This window comes from Dromaius novaehollandiae, chromosome 3, assembly GCF_036370855.1.
Source record: "Dromaius novaehollandiae isolate bDroNov1 chromosome 3, bDroNov1.hap1, whole genome shotgun sequence".
In the NCBI taxonomy this organism is placed as follows: Eukaryota; Metazoa; Chordata; class Aves; order Casuariiformes; family Dromaiidae; genus Dromaius; species Dromaius novaehollandiae.
The window spans coordinates 78,010,117-78,026,389 of NC_088100.1; the positions used below are offsets into that span (position 1 = coordinate 78,010,117).

At 36.8% G+C, this 16,273-nt stretch overlaps 1 protein-coding gene across 4 annotated transcripts in view; it reads right to left on the bottom strand.

Annotated features, from left to right (window-relative positions):
• The window catches only part of PDE10A (phosphodiesterase 10A), a 200,923-nt gene that overhangs the window by 68,466 nt on the left and 116,184 nt on the right, over positions 1 to 16,273 (bottom strand). For all 4 annotated transcript variants that reach the window (XM_064509225.1, XM_026109843.2, XM_064509226.1 and 1 more), the window contains exon 3: positions 11,331 to 11,359. In XM_064509225.1, coding sequence (XP_064365295.1) covers positions 11,331 to 11,359 — 29 coding nt within the window. The remainder of the gene's footprint in view (positions 1 to 11,330; positions 11,360 to 16,273) is intronic.

Consider the following 16,273-nt stretch of genomic DNA (forward strand, 5'->3'; position numbering starts at 1 on the left):
TGGTAGCTCAAGTATCTCCATCTTTGAAATACAGCAACAATTAACACCAACAGACTCTAGGACAGAAATCACATGAGCCAAAACCATTCTAAGTGTTGTGGCATAACAGGCATTTGTTTCAACTGCGAAGAACTGACACAGAGCAAGAAACAGATTACAGAACAATCAGGATATAGATGGGAGCAATGGGGTGCTGGTTGCAGGTACAATGAAATAGCATAGTAAAGGAGACACATCCTCCCTTCAGGAGCCCAGCTCCACTTCAGTTATCCAGTTCTTCAATCCTGAAACTAGGTCCTAAGCTGCAGATAACACTGTCAGTAAATGTGCATGTACAGTGTGACAGCATCACTGACAATAATTTCACAGAAAGTAATACTTGACAATAAGCACAGATTCATTACCCTTCAAAACTGGTAATATGGCAACTGAAGAAAACAGTATGGTCAGTTATGTATTGAACTCAGTGATGCAGTAAATTATGTCACTTAAACTAAAAAGGAAGCAGGTGATATTTAGATGGATTAATGTTGCTTGAAAGAGTTAATTTTATTCTCTCGCTAATTCATACTTTACAGCCAAATGTAATATAGACCAGACTAGTGTAAGCAATACTGTGGAAAATGTCACATCATTTACAAGTACCACAACATACCCACCATTCCCACTTTTATAGGCGTGAACTGTAACTGCTTCCTATCTCTGTAGACCTTCTCTACCCGTATCTTTGGCTATACAAGTGCATTTGACAAACACTTACTGACGCATTAGGCACAAAATTTGCACAGTATATGCCATGATAAAATTTTTATTATTCCCACTAAAACTTTCATGCATTTCTGCATGTAACATTCTATGTCATGAATACAGGTCATATTTATGATACCTTTGGTTTCTTCATTTCAAAAAAAGCGAGTGCTTGCCAAACAATACCAATTCATGAATCCTTCAAATTAAGCAAGTCTTAACCTTTACCTAAAAATGGTTATTGGAAAACATAAGATAAGCACAACACCTCCTTAACGCATGATGCTGTATTTATCTACTGTTCCAGACAGACGTTTAGAACTGTAGGAGACCTAGCATATCCAAAGTGTTCTCAAGACCTAGCATATCCAAAGTGTTCTCCTTGGAGAACAAACATAACACTTAATAATTCTTTTTATAAATTAACACGATTATTAAAATTAATTAACAGCAATATAAGGCCATACTACATACGTGTATTTACTAATGGTTAAGTCTTGAGCTTTTAATACAGAATGCCATTACCATTACTAGTACAGTATGGTATCTGGCGAGCTTCCATTTCCAACTGACTCTGTCATGCCTCACATTTACTATTGTACAGATTTTCAGAGGGAGAAAACAATAGTACCATTTCAGGAAAGTGGGATTTTTATGAATGGCTTTATACTTACTATACAGCCATAAGTAGCTATGTAACGGGCAAATGATGAACGAGAGTCTACATTGTACGTGCCTGTTAACCCAGATCTGCAAAAGTACGTTTAGCCACATACTCTAAAACAACAACTGCTAATCAAGAACAAATTCACAAGGCCTTCATCATGTGGGAAAATGCCTTCTCAGGACTTGGAAGTGAATACCTTTCTCTTCACCTGTAATGTACGCTCAGGATTTAAGTCAAATCTTCAAAGGCTGAAGCTAATACATTAACAGAAGGTATCAGCAAAGACAAGTCCACTGGCATAACAGTAGTGGCATAATAATAACTTTCACCATTATCAAGAAGCAATTCTGTGTGCACAGTAATTACACAATAAGCTATGTGTCCTTTTTCTTCACCTCTATAACATATGCTTGCAAATATTTTATAAGCAAGACAAATCATTGCATACATTCATGTTCCCCACCCCCCAAAAAAAGTAGCTGTATAATACAAGCATTTGTAACACGGCAGATTTCTATACTGAGAGTCTCTGAATCTACAACTGGCCAAATTAACTAATTCTATGAGTTAGATCAATCACCAGCAAAGAACAGGTAATTATTCTGTCCCGCTGCAAAATATGCTTGGTTTTTACTACAGCAGACTGAAAGAGGTTTATTTGTTCTTAGGCATTTTTGATTGGATAACCACAGTATTTTTGGTTGAAATGCCACAACATATTTTATGAAAGCATATATTTAAACATCAAGTAAGTGATGAACAAACCTTGGTAAAAGCACTACCCAATACAGTTGCTAACACAGACCAGTATATATTTGATATCAAACTTACTTTAGGAAAGTAATTCCTCAAAAAATTCAACCTAATCTGCAGAAAAGCATACTTGTCATCAGATACAGCACAAGTACTGTTTCTTGATTAGTCACGGCAGTTTAGTTTGCAGTTTAAACCATAATACTTAAGCCCTTTCAATTAACCCATTCTTCCCATTGCTGATTCCTTCTGTTTAAGATTCAGTGTCTGCAAGTATTTTGCATTTACCCAATTCATATCCTATTTTTACTAGTTACATACATCACAATGCTATAAAAAAGAACTAATAATTTAGAAGGAAAATCTTTTATAAATATTGATGAAAGAAGAAAGTTTTTGCAAGATTTGCATAAAAGTAGTTTTAGAGTTATTTTCTTTAAAACATAATGTTCCAACAGAAGACAGCAACCAACAGGGACAGGTAATTTAAGAATAGCGCTATGTCTTGCATTTAAACATAAAGATCGAGAATCACAAATATTTTACTGCATTAAAGGAGATACTGAAACATCAGAAAGTGAGATGTATTTAATGCATTCACTCTGAAGAATTAAGTCATTAAAAAATCAAAGCACTCAATATCTAAAGTAAATGTTATGTATGACAAACTGAAATGAAAGATTAATCTGCATGCTTTCATGCTTATAAGGTAGCTGTGTCAGGCGCATTTTGTGCTGTTGCTCAAAAGAAAAAGCCCTTCTGCTGCAACAAAAAGACTTCATTAACAGAGCACAGGGTTAATATGTACAATTATGATCCAGAAGTTTATCTGTTTTCCTGTAACTTCCTATAATGTTTTTAAGCAGCAATAAGAATAGTAAGTTGCTATATAATACCTATTCCTATTACAGCACTCTTTCTCCAAATCAACAATTGCCAGGCGCTGCAATACAAACGTCCTTTTACAGACTTCATAGTACACGACATTATCCACAGGCTAGGAGGAGTTAGAGCAAACAAACAACCTAGAATTGCAGTCTCCATTTAACATAGAGAGGCATTGCCACACAGACTCTGGGGACGCAGAACTTTACTGGAAGAAATCTGGGGAGAAAAACTTGAGAAAGCTGCAAAACACAGGGGGAAGTGGCCACATCCAGACAGACTCCTCTTGTTGTCATTTATTTTTCATCTGTGATTTAGGCATCTTAGGCTGGTTCCAGAGTACTTCAGAGAGAAGCAAGACACAGAGCTCTGTGTCAACTGATGTAGGAGGCCTCTAGCTAACCACAGGGCTAAAAGGAGCCAGTGGAGTGCTGCCTTCTGGGACAGGGCTGTAAAGTCCTGTTCTTTGTTACAGACTCAGTGGGTAAAGACAGCAAAGCTGTTTTGCCCAGGGAATGGCAAAAGGCGGCCATCTATCATACCAGTGCGCCTTGGAACCAGACTTCTGGAAAACAGGGAACCATTCTTCTCCATGTAAGCATTTTCTTCAAAAATTTTCAGGGCTCCTTGCCCAACCTTATGGGCATTGTCACATCAAAGTGCAGACAGGTCCTGGGAATGCAGTGTGGATATTGAAAATCAGTGTTTCAGGTCCAGCCTCAGGTCCCACCCCAGGCCTCCTCCATTCATGTCACTCTGTTAGGCAAGAGGAGTTGGCAGATAGGAGGTACTGTCCTGGTTCTCACCATTAAGCATGCCAACTGGACCTGGAGCATGCAATGAGGACATCAGCAGTGCTGGAAGAGCCAACGTTATATACAGTCCACCCAGTGTCACCCTGTCCATTTGCAAGGCACTCCAGAGGTGCCTAAGGACCTGCAGATATTTATAGGGTATTCTGTCCCAGGGCACTTGAAACTGAGCCCACAAAAGAGTCCATAAATGTAGTCTGAGAGGCATGTTAAGAGGCAAAAAAGCCTCAAAAAGCTAAAGACAAAAGAGCTTTATGAGATCAAAATGACAGTCTTCAAAAAATAAGAAAACAGCTGTTGGGAATTACTGGTAAGACAGTTCCTGGACCAGAATTAGAAGCCGCTGGGACAAACAGAGGCTTTTGTTAGGACCCTCAGCTGAAGGGCAGTAAATCATTACAAACAAAAGACTGTATATAGGCCTTTGGGGAGTTTAAAATGCTTACTCTCTCTTAGGTTACACAGATTACAAACTTCTGACAACCAGCTAATACTTCATCAAACCACCTGTATTTATGTCAATAACAACTTGAAGACTTGCAGGTACTGAATCCAATTAGCTCTACACATTGCTTTACATGAAACAATGTCCTTAAGATGGAACTGGATTTCATTTCAAAAGCCTAAGTCATGAGATCTGAAATGTGACAAGAACCTGTACCCACACTTCTTTAATCTTCTCTTTAAAACTGTCAGCTATTCTCTTTTCTGTGAAGAATATAGAAACTAAACAGCTGCTAAGCCCAAAACTACCAAAATCTCACGATGAACTTCCAGCCAAGACAAATTTTTTTTGCTATAAAAATATAGTCTCAGCCCATAAAGAGTCGCCAGGTAACCGAACCACAAATTTAAAGATGAACTAAAAAAACTTTCAAGCACAAAAAAGGGGGAATTCATTTGTAGTTTTAAACGTCTGGAAAATAGAACATTTGCATGTTATTGAGATGTTTAATCTAAACTATTTCAGGCTAGATATGTTCATACTATGACGGAAGTATGAAAATACCAGTCTTACATATGAAAGTTCTCAATGCCATTGATACCTGATTCAAAAAGCGGCAGCACTTTTGCGCTTGTTAAAAATAATCATTGTAATCACAAAAATGAATGCACAAATCAAACTGTTTGATGTCTTTTGTTGAAATGTATTAGTTTTCCCTTCCTTTCAGGTAGCATTATGAAAAAAATACAACAGATCTGCAAGTACCACCCTGGTTTTAAACTCTCTCTATGATTTTTCAGTTGCCTCCATAACTTAGACCATCAACTTTCTTCAGGGAAGATCATTAATACTTGCCTACTATACTTTTTTTTTTTTTTTTTTTTTTTTTAACAGAACTACAATGTATCAATTAAACAATTTTGGGACAATCAGCTTGTGTCCACATAATATAAACAGATTTTTAAACTGAAGTATACTCTTGCCTCTCCCCCCCCACAAAGGAACACCTCACTCTCCAAAACCAGTTCCTTGCAGGCACAGGCAGCCTCATAACAGATGTCTTGTTTAAAAGAGTGTTTAAAGGATTACCTAGAATATTTATTCCACACGTCACTACACTTTCCCATACCAAGTAACAACCTTCAGACATCTAAGTTAGAAACAGAAAAGCCTAGAACTGCAAGCATCACATCAGTCACCTAGTTTTTCAAGTGATAATATTGACTGTATTTTAAGTGTAGTGGTATTACTGCACCTCAGATGGCCACAGGATATCAAGGAAGCAACGTCTGTAGGAAGAGCCAAAATATTTAATTAAACCAATGAAATTGGGGAAAGGACGCAAACTTATGTTATGTACACTGCTTATGTGTATGTAAGTTAGGTGGCATACATGTGTGCATATGTAGGTGTACATGTACAGCTACCTTCCATAGGCCTGGTATTTTCACAAACTCCAAGATTTTTGCATTATTTGACTGCACTGACAGGTGCTCACATCTCGTGTAGAAAATGATGTTTCCCCTTCTAGGCACAGACAACAAAGACGTAACTTTGTCCCAATAATAGTTAAAACATCTAAACTGCACATGTGAAGAACTAAAGTATGGGTCAGGGCTTTGTTTAAAAAAAAGACAACTACAGAAAGAGAACAAAACTGCTTGCTTTCTTTAGGGTGGAAATGCTTAGTGGAAGGATGTCAAATCCTCAAGACTGAAAAATAAAAATAGAGAGGATGTGGAAAGCAAGCGTACAGCACAGAGCTGGCTTTCGAAAGAGCAGTCAGCTTGGAGAGGAAGCTCAGAAAAATCTCCTCGATACAAAATTCAGAAGAGGTAATGAGGGCTGGCTTGTTTAAGCAGCTTTGTTTAAACTTGGACACTGGAAAGCAAAAAGCTATGAAGAGCCGACTTTGCTGAGGTGATTAATTTTAATGCTTGTACACAGCCTCAGAGAAAACTGCTTCTACATGCGTTTGTCTGATGTCTATTCTTCTTGTTTTGACTGGAGAGGACATGGGTTATAACTTGCTCGGTAAATAAAGTTTAGCATTGCAGCACCATACACAGGTATTTATGAATTGTTTGTTCCCACATCAAATGCTATTCATGACAAAACCAAAAGAGGAGCAAATATGAAATGACATTTGGCAGCACAGGCCCTGTTGCTATGTCAAAGGATGCAAAACAGCTCTCACTCTACAAGAGAAAGAGTTCGCAAATTCTGACCACGTATGTTCCCCAGCCTGTTTACACAGCTGATTTGCAAGCTTTGGGGAGAGGGGGAGAACACCTTTCTAGCAGAAACTCCTTGCCACAGAGCCACCATTCGCAGGCATCCAATTCTAATCTCTCCATCAACTCCTTTCTCATTATCAAACAGTAACACTGAAATAATTGCTTCACTAGTAACAGGAAAAATACGTAATACAAGGCAGAGCCTTGGCTTACAAAAACAGAACATTATTATTACACAGAAGGAACCATATAAGCTGTTATTAACTATAAGGGTCATAAAACTGCATGAATATCTCAATTATACCACCTCTCTGGATTATGTAATAAAAAAGGCTAATGTCAATTAACAGTTTCATTTTAACTTGGCAGGGTTGAGTAGTGTTCTTTTTAAAAATCTTTTTATAAATACCACATTCCCTCCTAATACTTGACTTACAAGCACTCTAAAAACATCGTGTATAAAATTAATTCAACTTGCCCATTTACCTACCGCTGTTGCTTATCACTATCACAGTATCAACAGGACTTACTTTATCAGAAATCACCTCACACAAGCATCATCTTCTGAAAACGGGGAGTACAATGCTATTTATATCATTCCTAAAGACTGAACAGATACACTTATTGCATTCTCTTAACTTTCTGATTAATTCATTGCAATATTCAGTTCTGGGACAGTATGAAAATGTTTATATCCCATTTTTAATAAAGAAACACTATAAAGAATGAACTGGCTTTGCTAGCATGCCATTAAAAAACAATCCAAACTTTTATTGTCAGTCACACAGTGAACAGACATGCGATTATTGCAACTATTTACTGAAAACATACTAGCTAATTCTGTAACTGTCAGTGACATACTGTGCTGGGTGCTAGCCGGTGCCAAGGGAGCTGCCAAAAGCTCCAAGTCCAAAAACGGGAAAGGAGAGGATTAAAGTATTATTGCTGTTTCCAAGAATAAAGTACTGTAAATGTGCTAGGCACTTGCTAGGTAATAATCTTCTGGTGTTTATATGGTAAACTTCTGCAAAGTGAATTACTTTTGGCATCACCAGAGTTTACAAAGCAAAAGTACTTGCCAAAATGCAGCTTCACTAGAGTTTTTGTTCAAGCAAACATGGAATGGAAAGTCATTAAGGGGAATGAACAACAGCTAGTTTCACCGTGATCATATCAGGAACACAGAGTATTTTTTTAAAACTTCAAAATCTGAGGTACAAAAGAGCACATAGTGATCATGAGAAACTTAACAGCATGTAGAACAAAATCCTGGCTATAGTTCATGTAGGAATGGGGTTATTTTTGTCAACTAAAAAAGAATAACATGTCTCCAATGCATGGCATTTCACTAATACTGTGAAAGAAATGTCTTATTCTAGATATACATGTATCCATGTGCACTTAGTGCTCAAACCTACCCTTCTCTATTCTTTGTTTCTTTAGCAAATAAAATAATGATAGAGTATGAAATTCAGCTCAAGTTTTCTGCATTAAAATAGGTTAATATTTGGTTTTCTTTCTGAAATCCCTCTGTCCAGAAAAACACTTTTGTAACTAGGGTGGGATCAGCCAACCTGTATCTGCAAAATAAGTAAGCAGAAGATACTGAGTATTTCCAAGGAGGTTCCCAATGCTACTTCATCATGTGAAAAGGAGTCTTTCGCCAGCTACATATTATTGCATAAATATTTAATCTAGCATACAGAAAGAAGTTCATGGGTTCACAGTTTGGTCGCTGATGCTCACAAGACATTTTGTAACCAGGGTTCTTTTTATGCTAAAAGCAGCCTATAGCAACCAGGGAATCCATTTTTTCCCTAGGTCAGTAATTATGTCAAGTCATATAGGATATCTTTATATATAACTTCTGAACACCTAAATATTGATAACATTGCCATCAGTAAACTTGACTGAAAACTGAATAGATTTTGAAAAATTTCTGTTCTGCAAATCTCAAAATGAAAGAAATTTGAGGGTTTCTCTTCCTTAACTTTTTTCAAAAAAATTCAGTACAACGCTAATGTCCAAGATTGCTACTTTTATTTTCATTTTATTCTTGCTTTTCATTTTGCTACTAAGCTTCTGGAAAATGACCAAAGATTAAAAATGTAATTCTTGTACTATAGCATTCTTCAGAACTTCTTCAATTTTTGAAGTGTGAGCAGCAATAAAATCCCTTGACAATACTGAAAATTCATTCCAATAATTTAAGAAGCAAAAGATTTTAAAACAAAGTGCTAGACACCATTCATCACATTGCATTTGGCTGACAGAAAAAAAAAGGCAAACTAATAACAGAAGTTCAGCATGTTGAGCGTGTAGAACAATACTAGAATGCTGTATGTGTGAAAAACAAGTAAACGAAACAAAAAACAAGGAGGATTGAGGGAGGTAATGCTGGTGGGTTTTAATGAAAAATATCCCCTCCAATTTTATTAGCACCAAGCACAAGAGAACAAGAGGACTGAAGCAAATGATAGGAGAGCATATTACTGTGAACGTTATATTTTAATGTGAGTTTTTACTTTGCCCAATATTGAAACCTGGAAGAAAAAAGATCTAGTTATGAAAAACACATGTGTTAAGCAAATTTCTGCCTTGGTACTTAACTAACACAACTTTAAAAACTAATTGGTGACTTAATTCAGCAATAAAATTTGCTCTCACTAACGTTTTACTTTTGATTGTCTATGATACAGATAAAAGTCTGTTTTGGAAATATTGTCAGGAATTGAAAAAGTAGTAGTTAATGATTTTAAAACATAATTTTTAAGTCAGCATGAACGTGTCTTTGTCTGAAAAACACTATTCAAGAACCTTCCCAATTTAAATCCTAATATACATTCAGATTTCAATTAAATTTGCGTGTTTGAGCTGCTGCTGAAGAAAGTGAATGTACTACAACAGTCTGCATTACAATATATATTGTATTATTGTATTACATTATTGTATAAAAAAATACCATCAACTAACGAACATACGTCCATTTGCAGTATCATGCATTACTGAGTGTCCTCATTTAGGAAAAAAAGTAATGTAACAAGATATACACACCAAGTACACAATGATTGATAGCTAAGAAAAAATAGAAAGCGTTTACTTGAGAACATCTTTATTTCACTTAAAATGTCACTTCACTTTTGCATATGACATCCATTTAGATATAAGACAGTTTTGCATCCCACTACCTCCAAGATTTGAAGCGACAGCCAATCTTCAGGAAAAGTCTAAGCTACTATTTATGATATTGAAAGGCTGAGATGGCTGGGACCAGTGTGTCTGAAAGACAGAGGGGGTGACTAGCAGGGCATTCTCCGGGAGATTCAGAGTTCCAGAATTTGCTTCTTTTTCCTTTCTTGGCATTAAACAGCTCAGATTTCTAAACATAAATATGCTTCACAACTCCACTTCATAGAGTTTTACATAGAAATGTGGATCTATTTCCCAGATTTATGATAATATTAAAAGGAACTTTCTTCCACAGAAATAATTAGTGCTTCAGAGATTTTTTTAGGCAGATTACTTATTTTGAACCAAAACAGTATATACAAATATATTATTTATAATAAACTTTGATTGCACCAATAGGCATTTACTCACCTGCCATAACTTCTGAATACTAAGGAACTGGCAAGGGTGACCAAAAATGCATTATAAAGGAATAAACTACTAATTTTCACCAAAAATCTCAAATCCCTTAAACATCCATAGCGCATCACATATACGGAGAATATCTGCTTGCATAAACTCATTCTACGCATCATTCAATCTCTTTTTCGTGGTAAACCTTAGTTCCCTCATATCCTAGCCCTCTGCTTTCAGGGTTGTCAAGCCAGGGTTTCTATTACCAGCCTGCTTCCACTGCTTCCATATCTTGGTATTTTCCAAAGGACTTCTACTGAGAGCAAGAAACCCACTCTGCTTTTGCAGACATTCAACGAGCCTTATTTTTAATCCTCCTCTGACAATGCTGTGTTTCTCCTGGGAACATGAAATAGTTAATGCATAAGTTCAAGAAGGGGAACAAAACAGAACTGCGATTCCACCTCAGAATGATACAACTGATCTCCTAAACTTTTATGAAATAATATTTGGGCTCCTCAGGCTGAATGAACACCTCAGAGGGCAACAGATTGTCCCATACTGATTTTTCATCATTCACTAACAAAGACACTAGTTTCTAATAGATCCCTCTAGTTAGTCCTCAACCACACACTGATACTGTGCAGGACATCAATCAGATGCAAGGTTAAAGTCAGGAACTCATTACTGAGTATGTTTTTCAATAACAGTACACAGCAAAATACTTCAGATTAAAGAATTTAGCTCATCAGTACCATAGCCTATCTCAAAGGGAGTAATTAGATAGGACATACTTCTTCCCTTGTTTCCTCTTGTTATGCTTGTCATCTCTCAAGGTAGTAACGCTGATTAAAATAGTCCAGAGTTATGCCTAAACTCAAAGTTCCCATGATTTTCCTGGTTTCTGTGAAGTACCTTTTTAAAATTGGATCATGAAAATCACTGAGAACTCTAAATTTGTTAATGAAAAATACCCTTCAACCTATTTACAGCCAATGAAGCGTTCTTAATATTTCCTTCTGTATTAACTGCTCTGTAGTCAGCCGGCACACCAACTATTTCTCTGGAGACCCAGTTTGCAAAGGGAATGGAGTAAAACCTTGATCAGAGACTACACAAAAATCATCTCAAGTGAACAGTGGGCCTCAGAGACTTTACACTTGTTTCCAGTGGGGATGGAGAGAAAACTAAGTAGCACTTACCCTGCTGACTTCTTTAGGAGTCGATTCATCTAAGAGGAAACAAAACAAACAATTAGGCACTCTAGGAAGCTTCTAGATTGAATGAAGAACTCTGTACTTCAAACACTTTTGTGCTGTTGTACAAAACTTTTCTAATACAGTTTGATAAAGTAATTGAAATAGCCAATTTCTAAAACTAGAGGCAGTTTAAAATTAGGATAAAGTATTCAAGAAGTTTGTCCTGTATTAAAAAAAATACAGTATTTCCTACATTTCCTAAGTCAGTTCACAGGTTGACTAAACCAGTAAGCCCCATACCACGCTCATGTATTTATATTCCAGTTTGGTAAGAAAAGTGTTAGAATTTCTCAGTCTGAAAAGTAAAGGCCCTGCCAAAGATATGCCACTAACTTCCCACATACACAAGCAAGTTAGTGGACTTTGACTCTCTGTTCTGAAGATCAAAGATGCTATTCCTGTTCACTACTTTGGATGTGGGGAAAAAAACCCTTGTTCCCCCAAAGACTATAAGAAGATCACTGGTGTCATCTGGTACAGCACAGTAAAAACACATAAATTACAGGGGTATATATATCCTAGTACGTTTTGTCCTTTTAAATGCAAACATATTTTCATGCATTTAGTTCGTGCAGTAGTTTAAGTATGTAATAATAAATACAAGTACAGTAACAGAGCACAGGCTAAAATATTATGTGGTATTTCTGAAAATAAACAAAATAAAAAGTATTTGAATGCCACACATGAAGCTTTCAGTTCAGAGATTATGATTTGATGGTGAGAAAAGGAAAACATTTGTGGGAGGGAAGAGGAAAAGCAAAAGAGCAAACTGGCAAATCATTTGCTACATTAAAAAAAAAAAAAAAAAAAAAAAAAAAAAAAAAGACCTTAAGGCCTGAGGGTGCCTTTAAAAAGAAAAAAAAAAGGCGGGGGGGGGGGGGGGGAACAGGAGTAAAGGAAGAAATGTGACCCCATGAACTGGGAATGTCCTGACTTGCCTTCCTGGAGTTGCAGAATTTAAGGCCCAGGGACATGCAGGGACAGGATGCATGCACAGTAAGTGCTGGTACCAGTTTGCTCTGTTTGTATCTCCACTGTACAAAGACTGTATACCATAGAGTGCAATACTTCTTTATGGTTAATTTCTGTGAGCTTACTACAAGGGAAATCATCGGAACAGTAACTTTTCTCTAAATTATTTTACTGACCTGATTTCTGTCAAAACATGGAATTAGTTAATATATGAAAGTAATATGGCAAAGAGGCTCAAGAAATATATCCCAGATTTGCATGTTTCTGTTTATTTAAAATGCCATAAATTCTGTTTAAAAAGTATAAATGCACCAATTTCTTGTTTGTAAATCAAGTTCCATCCCTGTAAGAGCTGAAGCTTTCAAAGTAACAGATTGTCCATTAAAATACACTCGGAGACATTTACTTTAAGCACATCACTAAAGAGCAGCTTGCTATGGAGTTAAATCTTACAGAAAAATTCTATGCTTGAATACAAAGGTCCCCATTTATTACAAAAAATTGTGTGAACAACAACCAGACAAAGGAAAGAGATCTTATTAGTGTCTGTACTGAGGGGAAAAAAGAAACCCTAGGAGAAAGTAAGCATTTGTACAAGAGACCATACAAATGCTCCAGCCACTAGAAATTTTTCAGTTGGAGTTCACATTTTTCTTAGGCATCAATCAACCTTGATACACAAGTAAGTGCCCATCTCTCCCCCACATTTCTCAATAGTATTGCAGTTCACAGAATTTAAGGGGATTGTTACTTTTTGTGATACCTGACACCATTAATAATACAGAGTAGTACAAGAAATCTAGCTTATTTAGTTCTTGTACTCTGAATGTGCCAAGATTTTAACAGTTTTAAGAATAAACTGATGACCTCTTGAGAAGAAATACATGTGTGCACACACACATATATGTAGGTTCGTTTTGTTATTTGAGCAGTTTAGCCAGCTAATCATTCTTATCGCATCTTAACGTGTGTGTAAATAGTAACTCGCCAAAAACAATGCCAGCTCTCAAAAGGCTTCTTCAATATCTTGGCCATACCGCTCAGCTGAGGCAGCCCCTTATGTTGCAAGCTGGATTTTTAACACACTGATTCACCATGTGGCTTAATGCAGTGAGTCACTCAGCAGCCTGGTGATGGGCGCTGCTCAGAAGAGCATACAACCGGAGCAAGAGGTAGGCTCACCATCTGGAAACGCTGGGCATGCGTCAAGTCTGCTAGCAGAACGCTCTCATTTAGTTGGTGTTATAAACTGTATCATCTTAATGTCTTTTTAATTTGAGCATAAATACGACTGGAAAAACAGGAAACTGAGAGGGGAACAAAGCTAATTTCAAAGGTACTTAGACAGCAGCTTCATGACACAGCAAAGACAGTATGATGGCTAATAGCCTCCAAAACGAGAAGTGAAGCTTCCCTTCCCCTTCCTCTTTGCCCCAGGTATACAGACCCAAACCCTACGCCAGCATTGATGTTCATCTAGCCCCATAACAAGCTGGCTCAGTTCACTGAATTTGCAGAAAATAAATCATTTTCCAAACTTTCAAAACTATACAACTATCCTACACCCGCAAAAACAAGCTATGCTTTCTTTATCTCCACACCTTTGCAAATATTCCTATTTAGAAAGGTCTCTTCAGGTATTAGTGACATCAGAGGGAGTACGTGGAAGAAGAGTGCCATAACAAGATTTGGGTGTTAAGAACAAGCTTACAGTTTAACAGATGAATATCTCAGCTTTACCACATGTACAATTATAACTGACATCTGCACACCACACTACATATATGCATAGTATTTGGTAGGCTAATTAAAGACAACGTCCAGCCAGGAAAGCCTCCAAACTAAACTGAAAAAAGCAAGGTAGGAAGAAGCAGAAAATGAGGGGAAAAATACAGAGGAAAAACTCCACAGGAAGTTTGGCTTTTGGCACAATATACATGAGGCTCATATTTAGTGGTTTGGGGAAAATTGTGTAATAGGTCATACAATGAGGAAAAAATCATCTTTTGATTTAGTGCACACAAAATCTTGTCTCACGCATATATTTCTATAAAAAATATTCTTTTATAAAGGTGATTTATTTTCATTTTTGACATTTGCAAGGTGCTAAGCCATGGCAGTCACAAAGACAACTTTAACATAAAGCAGGCTTTCAGCATCTCAGATGTGATATTCAGACGCATTTATCAAGGAAACAGTAATTAAAATGCCCAGTTAGTTGTATCACAAGAACTCTTTTAGAAGAACAGTACTGTACTTTCTCCCTAGTCTTATGCACTCTCTATTCTATGCAGTTAAATACTAATGCTTGTTCACCATTGTTGATGATGACAACAAACAACTTGTTAAGATTAATTCTGTTTATGAGATCTCAGGCAACTATACAGTTACATTTTCCCAAGGAATGCTTTCCCACACAACAGATGTCAGACTGACCTAATAATTATTCTGTGCAAACTTTCCTTTAGGTTCCTTTTCCTTCAGCTAATAAGACACAACTTGTTTTGAATACAATTAAACTATCATAAAAATCTCAGCTACTTTTTTCCATGAGGAGCATCATACACCCACATGTCAATGGAAATTCCACCTTAGTCTTTACCTAATCTGCACCTACTAGGTTTCATTTATTTCCTTTTTAAATAGAAGGGCAATCAATCAGATTAGTTGGTCAGTCTGTTCTAATTGCAGTTGGCATCCTTATTTTAGATACTTTGCATCTGGCATCTTATGCCTCCACTGAATTCAAGATCTTTCCAACACAACTTAAATGAAGACAACTGAGTTTCCTAAAGTGGCAACCACCACACACACAATAGAAATGCTATAACCATCATCTAAAAATGTTCTTGCCTTTTAACTCGCCATCTCATCTAGAGCACCTGAACAACTCTCCAGACTTTCAACTGTCTGGGTTTATGTGATAATTCAGAAGCATGCGTGATGTACCTTCACAGGCAAACTAACTTAGTTAGTTTAGACAGAGACTAAGACACAAAAAGGGAATATTCTTTAACACTGATCCCTGACAGCACACCAGCTTTCCTTGAAACAGGATGAAACATGAATTCTGTCTTTTTGACACCAACAGTAAGATCAAAATTTTTAAAAAATCCTGAAAAAGAGCTCAGGTTCTCCTCTTTTTAAATAATAAAGTAACATGCAACAGAAAATAAAAAGTCACGAACCAGGACTTCATTGAAGGTGGCAGGCAGAGAAAGCTACTATCTATAAGGTGTCCAAAAATGTTTATACGCAACTTTGCCTATAATCAAACAGGGCACTATACAAAGTAGGAGCTAGAACACAGTAAATCTGACCTCATCGGAGACAACAACATGTTTGGAAGCTCACTGTTTTCTATGACTTTAGACCTCATGGAATTTGATGAATCACGTGGAACGATTTTGCAGGACAACCTATTCTGGCCAGCAATTTCCAAAGAGACTGTCTTCTGAATGTATCACAAGCCCTTTCGAGAACAGAGAGGCACAGGGAAGATTCTGATTTTGCCCTTGTTTCTGGAGTTGCTTGGTAGTAGAACACATACTGATAGTAGCTCTGCATTTTCTATATCCACTGGCAACAAATTCTGAGCTGTGTATTTGATGTGACAATTTGAGCTAATCTAAGAATAGAAATTCTGCAAAATGAAGAGCAGAAAAACTGCTTTATAGTTATCATAGACTTACCTTTCCCATTGTGTTTACATAATTGGATGATGGATGTACCTCTGAACTTGTGAGATGATTTCTTCCCCGCATTAGCTAAAATAGTTTTGTAAAATTTTGTAAAAATCCCTCAAGTTGAATACACCTGGGCAAAAATCATGTTGGAACCTGGCATCTGACCACCAGAAATTTGTTTGCAGTAGTAAATGTTCTTCACCAAGAGAGTCTATGACTGAGTTTTAT